The sequence below is a fragment of the Cydia amplana genome, chromosome 12, assembly GCF_948474715.1.
Source record: "Cydia amplana chromosome 12, ilCydAmpl1.1, whole genome shotgun sequence".
Classification (NCBI taxonomy): Eukaryota; Metazoa; Arthropoda; class Insecta; order Lepidoptera; family Tortricidae; genus Cydia; species Cydia amplana.
This window is the reverse complement of record NC_086080.1, coordinates 9,457,811-9,476,596: the sequence shown is the minus strand read 5'-3', so window position 1 is coordinate 9,476,596 and position 18,786 is coordinate 9,457,811. Positions and strand designations below refer to the sequence as shown.

The window sequence follows — 18,786 nt, the reverse complement described above, 5'->3', positions numbered from 1 at the left end:
GCGACTTGATCTGCGCTATGATTGAGGTGGTTTCAAGGTAGTAGCGACTTGTACCACTAATTTCATGGTTAATTAAGTGTGTTGCGGTTTCAAGGTAGAAGCGACTTGTACCGCATTTATAAGTTTTGTATAGAGTCAGTAGGGGCAGGCTCAAGGTAGAAGCGACTTGGACTGCGCCATGATTGAAGTGGTTTCAAGGTAGTAGCGACTTGTGCCACTAATTTCGTGGTTAGATAAGTATAACGCGGTTTCAAGATAGAAACGACTTGTACCGCAGGTATAAGTTTATATAATATTTATTCTAGTTTAATATGCGTATATAGAAATGATTTGAGCCATGTGAAGGTAACGATTTTATATAAGTGAGGCAGTCTATTAGTAATCATTTTGCGATTTAAGTCAATGGCTCAAGTTACTGTTCTTGTACACGGGACGTGTACATGTTGCGGATGGCCGAATTGTTAGAATTGTGCATAATGTATAACTAAATTAATCGTTACCCAGACATTGAACTACTTGCATTATTCAAGTTTTGTTTAAATTAGAGTTTATCATGAATTAGGTAATATAATAATGTTGATAATAATCAAATTAGTAGTTAAATTGTTGCAAGGATTCAAGTCCCCGCTAACGCATACTGTCACAGTGGCGCCATAGTTTCATAAACCGTCCGCTAACGTCGGCCGGCGGGGTTCACACAATGAGACAGCATGCGTTGACGCGGACAGACGTTCGGTTACTAAGACAGTGTCTGTTATCTAATTTTGATACAAGCAAATAAAAGTTGTTAAAGTGCTTTGTGCGTTTTACTGGAGCTCGCCGTTCTACATATGTCAGATGCGATGTCACGAGCTGTCAAAAAGCAATGTCAAATTGCACCCCAAAACACGGCTCATCTCGTCCCTATACGGCCAGAAAAACCTTCTACTATTTTGGAGGGGCGGTTAAAATGAAGCCGTCATCAATCTTTAAATGAGCCATAGAGATTTTACTGCCAACTATTTTTAAACATTGGTTTAATAACTTTTACGAACCCTTTGTTAACTTTAAGTGAACAAAACATTATTAATGGGGTTTTACTTCAGTTTAGCTTCAGCGAACTTAATTAAGTACATTTTTTTACAAATTCAATTGATTTGCCCCTATAATTAATGGTTTATTAACTTGTATTATACCTATTTATTCTACTTAGGTAGGTATTTTTGAGACGGAACTCTAGTTACCTAGTTTTACTTTCTTGATCGCAGGGAAAAAGAAACAAAATAAGTTAACGTGATTAAGTCCAGAATTTATAAAATAACTTTGAATTAACCTGTACGACCACCAGTCATAGTTAAGGATCTACATTTTACCATAAGTCCTCGCAGGATAGTGCCACACTCACTAAGCGGATTGCCGGCTTATCGCTTTACACGCATACCTACTCATCTATTTTTTACTCTAGCAAAAAAATAAGAGGTTATAAAGGAATAATGGACGTTGTAGAAAAACGACAACAAAGCTCTGATCCCTGAGGCTTTCCCAGTCGGTTTTTCGGATTCCGTGACTCAAATAATTAAGTCCGAAGATGGGGGTCGCCGGGTGAAATTATACATTGTTATTGCCGCTATAAATCTCATTTTCGTCGGACGCGCCCGCACAGAATGACAAGTACCTATTTACACTAGAAGATTTTCATAACCCATCGGCCTATCCCTGACCATAGATAGTGAACATTAAACACTGTTAATATCTTATAAATGTAAGTCTACAACGAAATAGTGTAAAAAAAATACTTAATAATTTTCCACAATTCAATTTCAATTTAAGACCCACGGCTATGTATACGCCATTGCCACCACACACCACTTAGAGAAATATCAGAGCCATAGGTGTATTACGATATGTATTGTACAAATGTACAGCCTGTTGACCTCGTTTCACATCGTTCCTAAGGACATTAAGTGATAATTATCTAGATGACGCTACAAAGTTATACAAAATAAAACCTCCTAAAAAAATTAAAACCCATCTTTAACGCAACTACCCCGCAACTTTGTGAGGAGTTTACCAGTCTTACTATTTACTTGGCTCTGTCAGGCGTGTCTCACTCCGCGATTTCGTCGCTTTGCTACAGGTAGCTAAAAGTACATCCGTTCGGCCCCAATTTTGGGGAAAGCCATAAGCCGCGCGTGGCTCTGTCGCCACCTAGCGGCCACATCTGTGCTGATCGTAACAGACGCGTTTTGTTAGAGAGTGAGTCTTCTGTACTTAGTACTATTATTTATTCTGTGGCTCTGTTCTAACTAAAAGCCAAGGGCTCGAATGGTTTTAGTCGCCAACTATACCGCCCGTACCTTGCCTTCCTCTCTCCCTCCTATTTGCACCCCTCTACATAAAGACGGAGAGCAAATATTCATATTGACGTCAAACAAGCTTGAAGCAAAATCTTAAATATTATGACAAAGCATACCTACCTACGACTCGTATGAAAACATTTTATATGAACAAATAATGTACCCTGGTGTAGAGGAGGGTGTTGAGTGTAGTAAATAGAAACGTCAATCCTACTCACGTACATTAAAAATGAGATACTGCCGTATTCGAACTTCAAGATATTCACAAGAGACGACACGTACTAGATCCATTCTAGATACGTTATAGTTTAGATTTCAACTTAGTTCTCTTTTGCAGCTCAATTCGGGCAACCAATAACCAATGTCACTTTTACGTTAGATAGAGTAGATATCTATTAGATGTGAATTGGATCTCTAAGTCACATCTTGTGGAAATCGTTCAAGAGTATCTCCAGAATCGCGGAAATGTCAAATTTGACAGGTTAGATGCTAAAAATATCGTTATCGTATCTTGGTAATGTCTAAAAGATATCTTATAGATATCTATTTCAAAATCCGAATCGGGCCCATAGTTTTAGTAAGGATACCTACTTCGTATAATAGATTACATGGATGTTTGTAAGTTATTCATTCTACAACGACTGAAAGTTAACACTTTCAAATGGAACTAAATGTACGTAACCATTTTATGCTTCAAGACGAATGTGGACGACGCATTTTCATACAATAGTTGTTCCTCTCTGGATCCTTCTTCCTCGCGTTGTCCCGGCATTTTGCCACGGCTCATGGGAGCCTGGGGTCCGCTTGGCAACTAATCCCAGTAATTGGCGTGGGCACTAATTTTACGAAAGCGACTGCCATCTGACCTTTCAACCCAGAGGGTAAACTAGGCCCGTATTGAGATTAGTCCGGTTTCCTCACGATGTTTTCCTTCACCGAAAAGCGACTGGTAAATATCAAATGATATTTCGTACATAAGTTCCGAAAAACTCATTGGTACGAGCCGGGGTTCGAACCCGCGACCTCCGGATTGTAAGTCGCACGCTCTTACCGCTAGGCCACCAGCGCTTCTCGTTCCTCTCTGGATATTAACATTATAGAAAATATTCTTCCGCAATTTGATGTACCATTTTAACCAATAGAGTCAATATCCAGGGAGAAAAATGGGGACTACCTTTGTATGGAGACGCGGTTGTCCACTATCCTCTTAAGAGAGTGAAACAAGCGATATAAGTTCGTATGAACCATAATTAACATGTGTATATAACATACCACGAACGATACGTCGAGTAGATAGCTTTTTAGTAGATAAAGGTCTAATGTAGTACTTATTTACGTTAGCTATAGCCTAGGTTTGCGAAAGTGTGCAGACACGCTTAGTCACGGCTCTCGGCACTTACAGTAATATGTCTGCGTCAAGGATGTGATGCAACTAGGCGTACTAGCACATGCGAACATATCTGATTCCTGACTACAGTGTATCAAAACCATGTGTTAGTACTTCTAAAGGCATTGGCTTGTTGCTTCATGTTTCAAAAGTGCATCAAGTGTTTGTTATCGTAATGGCTGTTGTAAGACGATTATACTGTACTCTTATATCTAGAGTTTTACTCAGCATTATACATCACTACATAGTATAAAACAAAGTCGCTTCACGCTGTCTGTCCCTATGTATGCTTAGATCTTTAAAACTACGCAACGGATTTTGATGCGGTTTTTTTTTTAAATAGATGATTGATTTTTTAATTAGTGATTCAAGAGGAAGGTTTATGTATAATTGGTTAACTCGTGCAAAGGCGGGGCGGGTCGCTAGTATTACATATATGTGTGTCTGATTTAGTGGCATCTATTGGGCTTAGGGTTTGCAATCCGGATCCGAAATGTATGAAATTATCCGGATCTGAATCCGGATCCGCGGATATTCTCATACATTTCGGATCCGTCGTGCAAACCCTAATTGGGCTTTATGCGGGAACTTAGGTGGTAGCATATTTGAACTTCCGTGAGCTCTTATATTTATTTGGTATACTAAATACAATTTTTTTCTATCAATTTTAACATCACCAACAAGGTATAAAGACCCTTTAGACCGTACTATGCCAACATTGACATATGTTAGAGTACTTGCCAACTCTAACATTTACTTGATAAATATCATGATAGTAATTTGGAACACGAAAGACGATTTCTTGAGATAAAACTGATTTATTATAACATGATAGGTGTACCCTTATAGAATAGCGAACGTGAATATATTGTGAATGAATAGGTACTATACTTATTGACTAATTACGAAACCTTTATATATAAACAAAATGCTGATGGGGCAAATTAACAATATGATGCATGTGCAATTTACTTGTACATTTTCCGGGGGGCGGTTGAGATGAAAGAAAGATGTTGCATGAAAACTTGATCATACATTAAATCTAAGTAAAAGCACAAAATAAATAATAGTACTAAGTACAGAAGACTCACTCTCTAACAAAACGCGTCTGTTACGATCAGCACAGATATGGCCGCTAGGGGCGCTAGGTGGCGACAGCGCCACGCGCGGCTTATGGCTTTCCCCAAAACTGGGGCGGAACGGATGTACTTTTAGCTACCTGTAGCAAAGCGACGAAATCGCGGAGTGAGACACGCATGGTAAAAGTAACTACTTTAAACGAAGGGGATGTCGCTTTATCTACTCGTGAAGGATTCGTCTTCTCGCTGTGATCTTCGTCGCTGTATTCGCTTCGAGATGTACCGTAAAACGGGGTGAGTAGGTTTCGCGGGGAGAGATGGTTTATGAATGGGGAGAGAAGGTTTGAGAGGGGGGTGAGAAGGGATATTAAGGCTACTGCTACAAAAATAATGTATTCCAATTTAAAATGGAGCTATAGTAATACGCATAATAAAAAAAATCGATCCAACAATCTTCCAAAATCATCTTTGTATGAAAACCCCTCTCACCCCAAATACGAGGCACTACGGGGTGAGGTGGGTTTTCCTCTTTATCGTCAATGTTATGAAATGGAACTACCCAAAATAAAATAAAAACTAAAATACAAACGTCCCGAACACTTTTTATATACACCATTCAGTTTTCGTATGTAAAAATAAAATGTGATCGAGGTTTGAATTTCAGTTTTGACCCTACTCACCCCATTTTACGGTATATAAGCAATCTTATAAAGTGTAAGACCGTATTAATGTTTGTTTTGGCATAAGGCCTAACGGATCTTTATAACGAGACTCAAAACGAATTATAGAAAGATTGCACTGTAGGTACTAGAAACTGTTTACTTTATGAGTACAACGACTTGTAATTTGATGCCTTCGCTCTCTTAGAGCGGCCCCTATCATTCGCGGCGTATGTTAACTAAATAAATGAGCACTCCAGTGAAAGTCGCCGCTCCGTGTGAACGAAGCGAGCGTTTAATTTGTCTTAAACGCCGCGAGGACCTCTTCTAACCTCTCCTCGTGATGAAGTTATTGTGTTAATACACCTTAGTTGTTCATAAATTATAAACTGCTAGCAGATACTAATAGTATAAGTAATTAAAATAAAATCTTGACGCTATAGATCGCTCTTTCGTAAGATTCCTAAGTATAGCTATTGCCAAAATGTATGGTACAGACGACGAGACGAAGACCTTATAAGAGCCCCTAAGGTATTTATTTAATTGCAAGAAATAATTGTACATACCCTTTGCATATTGTAAGCGGAAAATTGATTTCATTTCCCCATGGATTTCCAAGATTTTTTATATCCCAAAACACGCTTTTCTCAGTGTATTTGAGAAACTACAACTACTGCTTACGTACTAATTGTGAACTGGGTAAGTTTCTAGAGAAAATTTAACGCAACATCAAGTGAACATGATGGATCAGTGACGATGATTATATTAATATTAAGTCAATTCAGTCAATTGACCATCCATTTTATCCGTCCGGTAGTCGTACCTATCAAAATGCAATCTCGCTAGCTCGCTACGCTGGGACCCTTGCACTAGTTTCATTGTAACACATCAATAATAAGACTTTTTTTCATATTCCAGAGCACCGGCGGTTGTCGTTCAGCTCACGGCGCAGGCGGCGCAGTGACGGTCGCGAGCGCAGGCGCGGCGGGCTCGTGCGCGGCGCGCATGGCGAGCGCGGGCGCGCAGTACCGCGGGGCGCAGCAGTGGGCCGCCGCGTACCCGCAGCCCTGCCGGTACCCGCCGCCACAGCCGCAGCCCTACGCACAGCAGCAGCCTTATACGCCGCACCAGGTAAGCTGATCTTATTTTTAACTTGCTTCTATTCCACAAGGGGGAGGAGTTTCTAGCTGTATTCGGTTATGGGCTATTTTCTATGTACATATGTTCACTGATTATTTCGAGATCCATGGTCCGATCCGATTTGGGTAACTATTCTAAAAGCGGACTCTTCCTCTTTCTCCTACTGTGAAACGGGATTGAACGATATATAGGTAGGTACGAGATGAACTACTCACCTATTTCTAATTATGCTATCTTGGGAGATTTATGATAAAACTTCCAGGTGTGCTAACCTCACCTGAAAAGCAGGGAAGTTTATGCCAATCAACTCGACTTTTAAATCAGTCACGAGACATGAGATTCTTGAAGATTCATCATTCAGGCATTTACACCATTTATTTTCATTCTCAGTTACCTATAATTTCCCCACGGGCAATATGAAACCTATAGATTAAAGGATCAACGCTTTATTCAACATTTCGTGCGTTAATACTACCATGGAATAATTGCTACAACATTTTAACTGCCTATTCATATAGCAACGTCCCTATCGATTTTAGGTACCTAACAATAAATTGCTACGTCTATAGATCCCCACAGTTCGACAGCCATTCGTCGATTCGTCAATTAATCACAAGTTCAAACAAGGAGCGAGGTCAGTAATATCAGCTCGTTCTACTCGTAAATTACACATTCTTTCAATTTAAATACTTGTACTTACCGAATGTAGGTGGAATAGAAGCACAGTACAATATTTCAGACCTTTAACATTATATACGAAACTAAGATAAATTCATAAAAAATGGGGACTGGACTGGACTTTGCTGAACCAACTAATTTAGATTTTAGATAATAAATTATTACATTTAGGTAATTTTATAGTATACTTTCTAATTAAATGATGATGTTTGAATGAAAAGTCCTAATTTAATGTTTTAAATCTTTGTAGCTGGCACTAAATTTTACTTAAAGAACCCTTGCTTTTCTTCATGGGATCAGGCTATGGCTATTGTAAATATGTATTAATCAATCAACAATCGTATAATTAATTAATAAGGGAGGTGGGACGTAGAATTAGGGAGAGGACCTCTGATGCTCGCGCGGGTTCGTACCTGGTGCAAAGGCTGGCCATCGCTATCCAACGTGGCAACGCGGCAAGTGTCATGGGCACCTTTGCACCCGGTGCAACTCGCGGAGGTCTTTTAGATTAAAATATTTTAATATTTAGATATATTTAAGTTATTTTTGTATGATATTTTATATACCATTATCCTTTTGTATAATACAATTAAATAAATTAAAAACATAAAGAGCTCATTAATAATACCGTGAATTTTCATCATTTAAAATTCATGTTTTTATTTTCGCGAGATGATACTTAATTTATTTTGTAACCTAACATATTATGCATTTGACATTAACATTATACTGTACCTACTTTAAAATCATATAATTGTCATCGGTTTACGTCACAATTCTTACTAATAAACATTTCTGCCGTTAGATGTAGTTTTAACTTCAAAGCGCTTACTATACCTACACTACTAGTTATCCGCGGCATCATTTACGGCGTCTAATGAGAGCACTTTATGAGCGCTAGAGCCTATTTTACGGCACGTAGAGTGATTACAGCGTTTCACTTTTAGGTAAGTATACATAACAATGTTTATAGGTATCATTCAGATGTGGACTGCACCAGCGTTACTGCTATAAGCAATACAATTTGCAATACTTACCCAGCAAACATTTTTGGTCAATATTCCGAGAAAGGCACCTATTTTAGGTCGCACAATTTAGGTGATCAAAATGAGGCACCTCGAATCGACATCGAGTCGACATAAATGGGGAGAAAAAGCAAGGTAAATTTTACCTAATATTTCGCCTTATTTTCAACCCGTAAGTCCCTGACTTCATGGTGAATTTATGAAGTGAAATTTACGTTTTATTGTCCCTATATTTTGACTTTGAAGTAAAAGTGTACAATACGTAAATTAATTGATGACTATTAGGACGTAATTTTTACTTAAATTGGTAAAATCTTCTTCGAGCCTAGGAAAAAATACTTAAAATGTTTGCTGGGTACTGTGGTGCAGCATTGCTGCAGGAAACGTCCAATAAAGATGACCTTTTTGACGTGCCTTGCTGCAATGAAGTCTGCACTATTTAATTATAAGTACCTAGTGCAGCGTTGCTGCAGCAAATATCAAAGGTGATGTCGATGTCCTGGATTGACAACACTGCGGTCGGCAATAATGCTGCAGTTAACTCTGTGCAGTCTGAATCCGAATGTTACCTTATTACGAGTAAAACACAGTTAAGCTAAATAGTTTCTTGCAATAAAGTATAAAACAAAGTTTAATATGTAATGTGTAATTTACATATACTTAATCGGAGAAAATATCTACAAGTCTATGACTTTTTGTATTACCATTTTGTTAAATTATTTCTAATCAGAGAATTACTTGAATTTAAACTGTTGTGAGACATACTAACATGTCGCGCGAGTGACTAAAAACAAGCGAGTCTAAACCGTAAATTATTGAATGTAGAGAATTACCTATTACTTGCATGTGTTGCTTTATACAAATTTCATTGTATCCGTATCGTAAACCTCAACTGAATACAGACAAACTCAATCAGAAGAGTAATTTACTTGAGTGTATGCTGAGCGTATGTGCATTGCGTTTTAGCTTAGGTAAGTTAGCTGCCGTCTGCAATGTAAGTTTGGAAACTAAATTCACCTGAAGATATACCTAAACCAAATAAAGGTAGTATCACAATTAGCAAAATTCAATTAAGTATTAGCAAAACTACGAGTATAAGTACTAAAAAGAATTTACAAACGACTGCACCGTAGCGTTGCTTTTAAGCAAGAGAACTTCGGATAGTAAGCAATTCTAAATATACAACAGTATATCCCTTAAGCCGTTTCTATTTTCGAATCTGCAACTTGTATTTCAAACATAAGAAGTTGAGATTCTTTTTGATCCTGGCGCTAAAGCGGAGAGCGTCGACTGGCGTTGAAATACCCACTCTTCAAAAGGCCTTTTCGCTGTAGGTACGAGTATATCCTGGATTGCCGCTTATAAAGCCGCTTAGGAACTGCAACTGCAAACGAAACTTCACGAGCTGAAAGTGCCTGACGTGGTTTAATATTTTGGGGAAGGAAAACAGTATATATCTAAAACATTATAAACCAATTTTACCCGTTACCCGCTAATTGTATATTTTCCTTGCCCAGAACAACCGTGACTTATTTGTTTCGGACTAACATTATAATGTATAGTAATGTATACCTGCCAACGTATTCTATATTATTTTACTCTAGTAAGGATGATAAAATGTCGTAGATGTACTACCTATCTAGCTGTTTAGGTGTGCTGTTAGTCGGTTGAGGTGCCTGGCCGTGGCTCCAGTCCGTGGATTCCAATTGCTGATAAAACGCCAGCTAATCGAACCAGTCTAAATACACTTTGCGTTCATGTGTAACTTGACATCACTGTTAGGCTGGTTTTATTGAGCGTTCAACTCGGCAAGCATTATGAGTCCTCAGCCAGCATCGGCCTGGATAATTAACCGAGAAGTTGGCGCGTCGACAGCACTCCATCAATTTCTGCGCCCCGACCGCTCTTGCTCGTTATGCATTACATAAACAATATTACGTGATTAATGCTTTTCTCGACCGCAAGCAGTGCCACCGGATCATGATTTGCATGAAACTAATTAATGTACAAGTTTGATACCACACAGTGCAAATAAAGCGACGGCGACGCGCCGTGAGTAGTTGCGGCTCGCGAGGGCTTTGTGAGCAATCCCGCTCGATAAATCAAATGTGAACTGGTTTTAGACAGGTTAGGGAGACCTTTTTCATAATCGTGATGCTTAGAAATTGTCTCTGTAATCGTGGCGATATATATACTTAAGAATACTTCACTTTTACACTCTTCGCATCTGTTTCCGTCGTTATTTTCCATAATTTCGTAGCGTGAAACTGCATACTGAAGCCCCTGAACCTGTATTACCTATTTTTAACAAACAAATTAATGTTTTCCCATTCCTATAAGATACAAAAGTAGTATTTTCCAAAAAGTAAAAAGTCTAGGACAAAAACCGGTTTTATTATTATATCCCAAAAAGTGTTGGATTCAGGTATATACCAACAAACCACGACGCAACTAGTAATCTCAGAAAAAAAAATACAAACTTCAATCACTACCTAGTTAATACTTTCATAAAAATGCATTAAGACATTATACGATAGTTCAGTTTTCTAACAAAAAAAGATTCCTGTTTCAGACTAAACTATCTTAAAACATGCACAAAGAACACTCGCAAATAGCCCCCGGACTCATAAAGTTATCCGTGATCGTAAACTCTGACCTGAAATTTATTTGACAAAATAAGATTAGATTGAAAATGTGTTTGTTGCATAAACAAAATTTAAGAGGCGAGTGCCGAGCGTTGGAGAACGAAGCGACGAGACAACAAGCGATATTGCCCTCCTTTATACGGACGGAGTGCCGTTGGCAACGCTAGCCAATAAACCACAATGTTCACCTCCTAAATGCACTTAGGAACTAATCCCCACTGGGCCTGAGATGAACTCGTATTTGGAAACATACATATTGGACCAAATTAAACTTCACACTTAAATTTAAGTGGCTTAAACTCTAAAGTAAAGCTTAGTCGATGTTTTAGTAATAAATTAAAATACCTCAAGAAATAGTTGGATTACTATTAATTAACTTTCGTTGCGGACAGTTTTTGATGAACACATTTTTTAGAAGTTGCAATATATTTTGATGACGTGCCGGTTATCTGGTGGAAGAATAAAACCTGTCAAAATGCCATAAATGAAAAAGGTTGTTCAAACGGTATCGTAGCAACTGAGTTGCGTATTTTAGTACCTTTTAGGGGTGTTTATCGTACACCTTGTTGTATTCGGGTACATTTTAAATGGTTTGACGATAGCTATCGGGTTTGGATAATACAGCTTGTGTAGATAGGTGGTGGCACGGAGGGTTCACGCGCGAGGCGCCGCCAACACAAACCAGATGTCGCCGAGCGTGCTCTCCGCTCCGCCAACAGTCTACCACCTATCGCTCCACCCCTCCACAAGAATCTCGTAAAAGGAATTTCTTTGCGTTCGCGCCCTTATCGCTTTTTGAAATAAAATGTAGCGGGCCGCGTCGTACGTGTTTTATTACAACGCCTCTCCTTCGGGATTTATCTCATGGTCGCCTTCGATGCTGAACTCTTTTTTTTACTCCCGATTCTGAAAAAGAATTCCGCTTATGCGATCTGTTTCCTCCTTACGTTGTTTTTTATTCGCCGTGTAATTCCGAGACACTAGACGCTGAGATTGTATACGTTGCCGCCGTTGCTGAGAAACATTTATTACGTGGATACTAAAAGTGTTTCAGCACGTAGGAAGAAAAGTAAACTAGACTTTTATATCGCCTTTTTACAGTTCTTTTAAGTAGGTAGTGTTTACACTTTAACTGTAGATATAAAGTGTAGTTCATATTTATAGACAATGTAGGTAACTTTAGCATCGCCGACAGCGAGGTGACTAAATACCTAATGCATTATTCATGCGTTAGATCGATATAGCAAATAGCCCCGTACGCAAGTTTCCTTTCACATAAAGCTAATTAATAATGAATGAACATAAATCGTCCAGTTCCGTTTTTACCCGATATAGCGCGTCCGAATCGGGCGAGTGTCCTGTAGTTCCGCGAGTGGCGGTGCCCCGTGGAATATCAAATAGGCCTTATTATAAGGGCTCATTTAGACGGTGCGAGAACTCGCATGCGAGTTTCATTACATTGTGTCATTTAATCGGTCGGCTGAATTGTTGTAACCTCGGTGGTCCGCAATGTAACTAACATCGTATACGAGTTCGCGCGCCGTCTAAATGAGCCCTAATAGCGATATATGTATCGCTAACTTTTGCAACTATGTATATAACTACCTACCTACTTCGCACACGAACAATAACAGACATACTATTAAATGGTACTTAAATAGCGAAATACAATAGGTACAGTACAATATTTATAACAAGTTTTTTATTCTTGAGAAAAATTACTCCTTTAATAATTCTATTTTCATGCTAGGTACAAAACGTCTTTAATTTGTAAACATTTCTGCATGCATAGGTATACTGCATATATCCATAGTGATTGTTTGCTCAATGCTCGAATAGGGTAACCTGCCCTAATATCGCCCACCACAACACAACACTATAAGAAGTAAATACATATTTCTAACAAACACAATCTATCAAAACGACAGTTAGGGACAAACGATTATAATAAGCTTATTACATTTGACAGACGTTTATGTTATGAGTAACGCCATTATTTTTTTATGCAATTATTTAACATAATCATAAAATTAATGTTCGAGGACCACAAACAAGTCTACATAACAAATAACGACAACATGCTATCAAGATTAAAAAAGCGGCCAAGTGCGAGTCGGACTCGCCCATGAAGGGTTCCGTATTTAGGGGATTTATGACGTATAAAAAAAACTACTTACTAGATCTCGTTCAAACCAATTTTCGGTGGAAGTTTGCATGGTAATGTACATCATATATTTTTTTTTACTTTTATCATTCTCTTATTTTAGAAGTTACGGGGGGGGGGCACACATTTTACCACTTTGGAAGTGTCTCTTGCGCAAACTATTCAGTTTAGAAAAACAATATATTAGAAACCTCAATATCATTTTTGAAGACCTATCCATAGATACCCCGCACGTATGGGTTTGATGAAAAAATATTTTTTTTAGTTTCAGTTCTAAGTATGGGGAACCCCAAAATTTTATTGTTTTTTTTTTCTATTTTTGTGTAAAAATCTTAATGCGGTTTACAGAATACATCTACTTACCAAGTTTCAACAGCATAGTTCTTATAGTTTCGGGATAAAGTGGCTGTGACATACAGATACGGACGGACAGACGGTCGGACAGACAGACAGACAGACAGACATGACGAATCCATAAGGGTTCCGTTTTTTGCCATTTGGCTACGGAACCCTAAAAATACGACGCCGAGATATTATAGTGTTGTTATACTTATTCAGTTTATTTTCTATAAAAGCAAAGTGTATTATGAAAGGAGCAAAGTAATAACATCTTTATTACCATGTTATAGCTTTCATTAATATAATGTTTACTCAGTAAACTACAGTTGTTGGCCGAGCCCGCGTCTACAGCCCTTCGGTTTTAGTAAATAAACAAACCTAAGTTTTAATTGTATACATTCCCGATCTTCTTCCTTGACAGAGATAAAACGTCTGGTCTGGTAACGTACAGTCACCTCACCAGCATAAATAAATGACTATGGGCAGCCGTGCAAAAATATCTGATGCTCCATTGGAGGCATAAGTATATGACGACACTACCTCGGTAAAAATATGTGATCCTTTGTGACCAGCAAAAATATCGTTAGTCCGTATCCGCATAAATATCGGATCGGGTCGCTTAAAAATATTTGATTACTCATAAAATTCAAAATTATGTGATTACTCTCATCTGGAATAAATATATCTCCACTGTAAATGCAAATACATCGGATGGACGACAGACCGCCTATTTATCTGATACGTTGGAAAATCACAAATATGTTATCGACCTTTAAAAACGAACCATACCTGTTTGGTATAGAGCCGTAAATTGTATAAAGTGATTTGACAATTCACGAAAAGAGTGCCGACTTGTCATTGTACATATCTGGGAACATATAAAAACTCAAAAATGTGCGTTTTCCCAGAAATAAAACCTAGATCGATTTTTCGCCCCCCATAAATCGTTAGAGCCGTTCCCGAGATCCCCGAAATATATATGTAAAAAAATGTGAAATTTTCATACCTAACCACCTTCCATTAGAAAGAAAATCCGAAATACTTACAAGCTTTAACGCCATCCTGCCCAACCTTTCTGTTCATTCCAATTCATCTCTTACACTTCTAGGTTCACCAATTTTCGACGAAGCCGTCAACCCTGTTATTAATTGCAAATGAAATCTGTTTAACTCCACATCCAACCTGTTATTCGAAATAAATCCCCACATGGCCCTTTACATCATCCGTTTTTGCCTTTTCACTCCAAAATTCATGTATTTACTTCGATCCTGTCCGATATGGAAATACCCCGCCATACTTTCATCAATTGACAGCAGTCTCCAAACCACTCTATCTAAAATTTTAAATGATAATTTTGACCTTAGATCATGGACCCAGGCGGTTCTCCCTGTTCGATTTGGTGGCCTGGGTGTTCGTTCCTCGACCAGCGTCGCCTTGCCTGCCTTCTTGTCTTCCGCTTACTGTTCGCTGTCCCTCGTCGGTAAAATCTCCCTCAGATTTCCGGCGCTGAGATAGCGAGCTTGGCGGAGGCTGAGACCGCTTGGTGTGACACGTGCCCGGGGGCGACTGTCCCGGCCACTAAACATGTCCAGAGAGCCTGGGATACCCCCGGCCTTAAAGCTACTCACGCGTCGCTCATAGAAAATAGTCCGGACGACTCAGATCGCGCCCGCCTATTAGCTGTCTCTACTTACGAATCGGGTCACTGGCTGAACGCCTTACCGTCACGCAATATTGGTACTGTTTTAGACAAAAACACGTTGAGAATTTCAGTTTGCCTGCGAATTGGAGCCAAAATATGCTCCGCCCACACCTGTGCTTGCGGCAAGGACGTGGACCAGCTAGGTCGACATGGCCTCTCTTGCATCAAAAGCGCCGGCCGTTTACGAGGGGCGTTCAAAATATTCTCGGTATTGATATCTTACAACCTCTTCTAAAATTTCTTTCGTTACTGGCCGCTAAGGTTTATTCATTGACATTAAAAAAAAGTATAATTCGAACCGAGATGTTCTTTTGTTTTTCTGCAATTGCTGAACAAACATGAACATCATGTGGGAATTGACAATGTTAACTAAATTAGAACATCGATGCGTGATAAAATTCTTGACAAAACAGGGTAAAAATCAAAAAAACCATAAAAGAGGAAATGGATTGTGTTTACCGTGAGTCTGCTCCTTCTTTATCTACCATTCAAAAGTGGTCAAGCGAGTTTAAACGTGGAAGGGAGAGTGTTGAAGACGACCCTAGACCTGGCCGGCCTGTAGTAGCTACTTCACAAGAAAATATTGATAAAGTGGAAAAACTTATATTGGAAGATGGTCGAGTGAAGGTAAAATCTATAGCACAAGTAACCAATCTCTCTATTGGTACCGTACATGATATTATCCATGACCATCTTAATATGTCAAAAGTAAGTGCAAGATGGGTTCCGCGAATGCTGACTCGGCTTCAAAAAGACATGCGTGTAGCTTGTTGTTCCGATTTTATTGACCTGTGCGGTGAAAATCCTGATGAGGTGCTGCAAAGAATAGTTACTGGAGATGAAACCTGGGTTCATCATTATGACCCAGAGAGTAAACAAGAGTCCATGCAGTGGCACATTAAGGGTTCAGCTCATCCCAAGAAGTTCAAGGTCATCCCTTCAGCTGGCAAGGTCATGGCCACGATATTTTGGGATTGTGAAGGAGTATTACTGATCGATTATAAAGAAAAAGGTGTAAATATCACAGGACAGTACTACGCTAACATTCTACGTCAATTAAAGGATGTAATCAAAGAAAAGAGGCGAGGAAAGTTAACCAAAGGTGTTATGCTTCTGCATGACAACGCCCCCGTCCATACTGCTCATATTGCCAAGGCAGCTATTGTTGAATGTGGGTTTGAAACTGTTACTCACCCACCGTATAGTCCGGACTTAGCCCCCAGCGACTTCTTTTTGTTCCCCAATCTTAAAAAGGATCTGCGTGGAAATAAATTTTCCGATGATAAAGCATTGAAGGCGGCAGTGGAGGAGCATTTTTACACCAAAGATAAAAAATATTTTTATGCAGGATTAAAAAAAATAATTGATCGATCTTTTAAGTGTATGAACATAGGGGGGGAGTATATTGAAAAATAAAAATATCAAACTTTTCGTACTTGTTTGTTTTCATTCTCATACCGAGAATATTTTGAATACCCCTCGTATATCGCCACGGCACCATTAATGATTTGGTACGGCGGTCGCTTGCTACCGTTTCTGTGCCTGCTACTTTAGAACCCTCAGGCATGGCGAGAGACGATGGCAAGCGACCGGACGGAGCCACATTGGTGCCGTGGAGACTGGGTAGACCTTTGGTGTGGGACGCTACATGCGTAGACACCTTTGCGCAGTCCCACATCCAGGCTACCCGGGCACAGGCTGGCGCTGCTGCCGACCAGGCCCAACTACTCAAGCGCCGCAAATACTCATCTTTACTGCACGATTATGAGTTTGCAGCGCTTGCAGTAGAAACAATAGGTCCTTGGTCGGCGGACATGAAAACTTTCATGGGGGACCTGTCGACACGGCTGGTCGACGCCTCGGGAGACCATAGGACTGGCGCTTACCTCTCCCAGCGCATATCGCTGGCAATACAGAGAGGTAACGCAGCCAGCGTTATGGGCTCCATGCCGCAGGCGGACGTTTTAGAAGGGGTGTTCTTTTTATATTCATCTTCTTTTATTAGTATATTTTAGTTTTTATATAATATTGTAAGTATTAGTTTAATTTTTTAAGTAGGTTTATTTTAATTTTAGTTTAGTTTTTAAATATTTATATATGTAAATAAATAAATAAATAAATATGCCGATGACAGACGTAATGACGTCAAGCTAAATACAGAGTGTTGTTATTAGAGATGCCACGAATATTCGGCAACTATTCGGTATTCGGACGAATGTTGCATACTATTCGGCCGAATACCGAATATCTGTTGCATCCTACTTAAAAAGAAAAATTGCACAATAAATATAACCAAAAACTATATAGGTATATTTAGAATGTGTTCTTGGAAAGTTGTTAAATACGAAGACCCTTTTTAGCATTTGTTGATTAAAAACCATTTTATTTTTATCATGAGTCTGTTTTGTTTGACTCTATTCATTAATGCTGTTCAACCAAAATATATCTTAGCTAATAACGTCATCTAACGTTGAGCTTTGTTAGCGATTAGTTATCATAATAATTGTGACTCAAAATGTTCGCATGTCATGCCGAATATTCGGCCGAGAGAGGGGCCGAATATTCGGTATTCGGCCAAAACCACTATTGAGGTGTTATAATGTTGTTTTAAAAAAACATCCTACATATATGCGACTTAACGTCATAATGACCGCACCCGCACCAGAGTTTCGCTCTCTGGTCATATTTTTCTGACCTTAATTTTGTGGAGAAATTTCACTGACGTGCAAATTAGACGCTTGCGAACTCTTTGAGCGATCCGTAATCTACATAGATTTAAATACTAATTTGGTGCAAAAAATGTGTTACAAAAACGTCATATGATATGTAGGGTGGCACGTGTTCTCGGCAGCTTCGACAAGACACGAATCAAAATATGGCGTCTCCCGCCGGCTTGATTAATGACGAGAATATGTCAGCTGTCAGCCCTGTCACAATTCTGGAGCTTGTTAGATTCGTCGCGCCCTTCTCGCGGCGAGTCTTAAATAGACCTCGCTTTTTTGGTAAAAAGGGACTAACCATTTTTTTGTTTGTTAAGTGCTACTTTATCCCTTGTACGGAACGACCCATGAAATTAATCTTTACTTACCTATAAAAACCTACAATGAGTCTACATTAGCTTTAATAAAGGGGAGAAACAGTGTGATAGTGTATCTAACTTTGTGCATTACTGCTACATAACTCAACCCTTGTAGAACTTGAGTGACTTCGTAGTGATAAAGTATAAAGTATGAACGTAATGAATAGTAAGATTATGGCTATGACACACATTCTTTACATGGTTGACAGAGGTCAAATATGTTGTATGAAAATAATATAGTAGGTCCACAATAATTCTCATTTTTGCTACAAGAAGTGCAAATTATCAACATGGCAAATACCGTAAACTATGGCGGTTACTATAACACCCGTATATAAGTATTACAGGCTTTAACCCTCCTGGCTCCACACTCACATTACATTTAAAGATTATGCTGATGTATTTAAATGTATGCGTTACGAGGAAATTTTTTGTAGATGAAATTACCACATTTATTTCAGGAGTTTTCTCTCTGGTCGTTTTCTTTGAGATCCTTTCTCAATGTCGAGCGGAGTCATTACGGCGGCCCCTAATATTTGTAGCAAAATGTTTC

At 39.0% G+C, this 18,786-nt stretch overlaps 1 protein-coding gene across 5 annotated transcripts in view; it reads left to right on the top strand.

The window, feature by feature from the left end:
* LOC134652974 (protein alan shepard) overlaps positions 1 to 18,786 on the top strand; it is a 208,665-nt gene that overhangs the window by 172,417 nt on the left and 17,462 nt on the right. For all 5 annotated transcript variants that reach the window (XM_063508233.1, XM_063508236.1, XM_063508235.1 and 2 more), the window contains exon 2: positions 6,380 to 6,592. In XM_063508233.1, the coding sequence (XP_063364303.1) occupies positions 6,380 to 6,592 (213 nt within the window). The remainder of the gene's footprint in view (positions 1 to 6,379; positions 6,593 to 18,786) is intronic.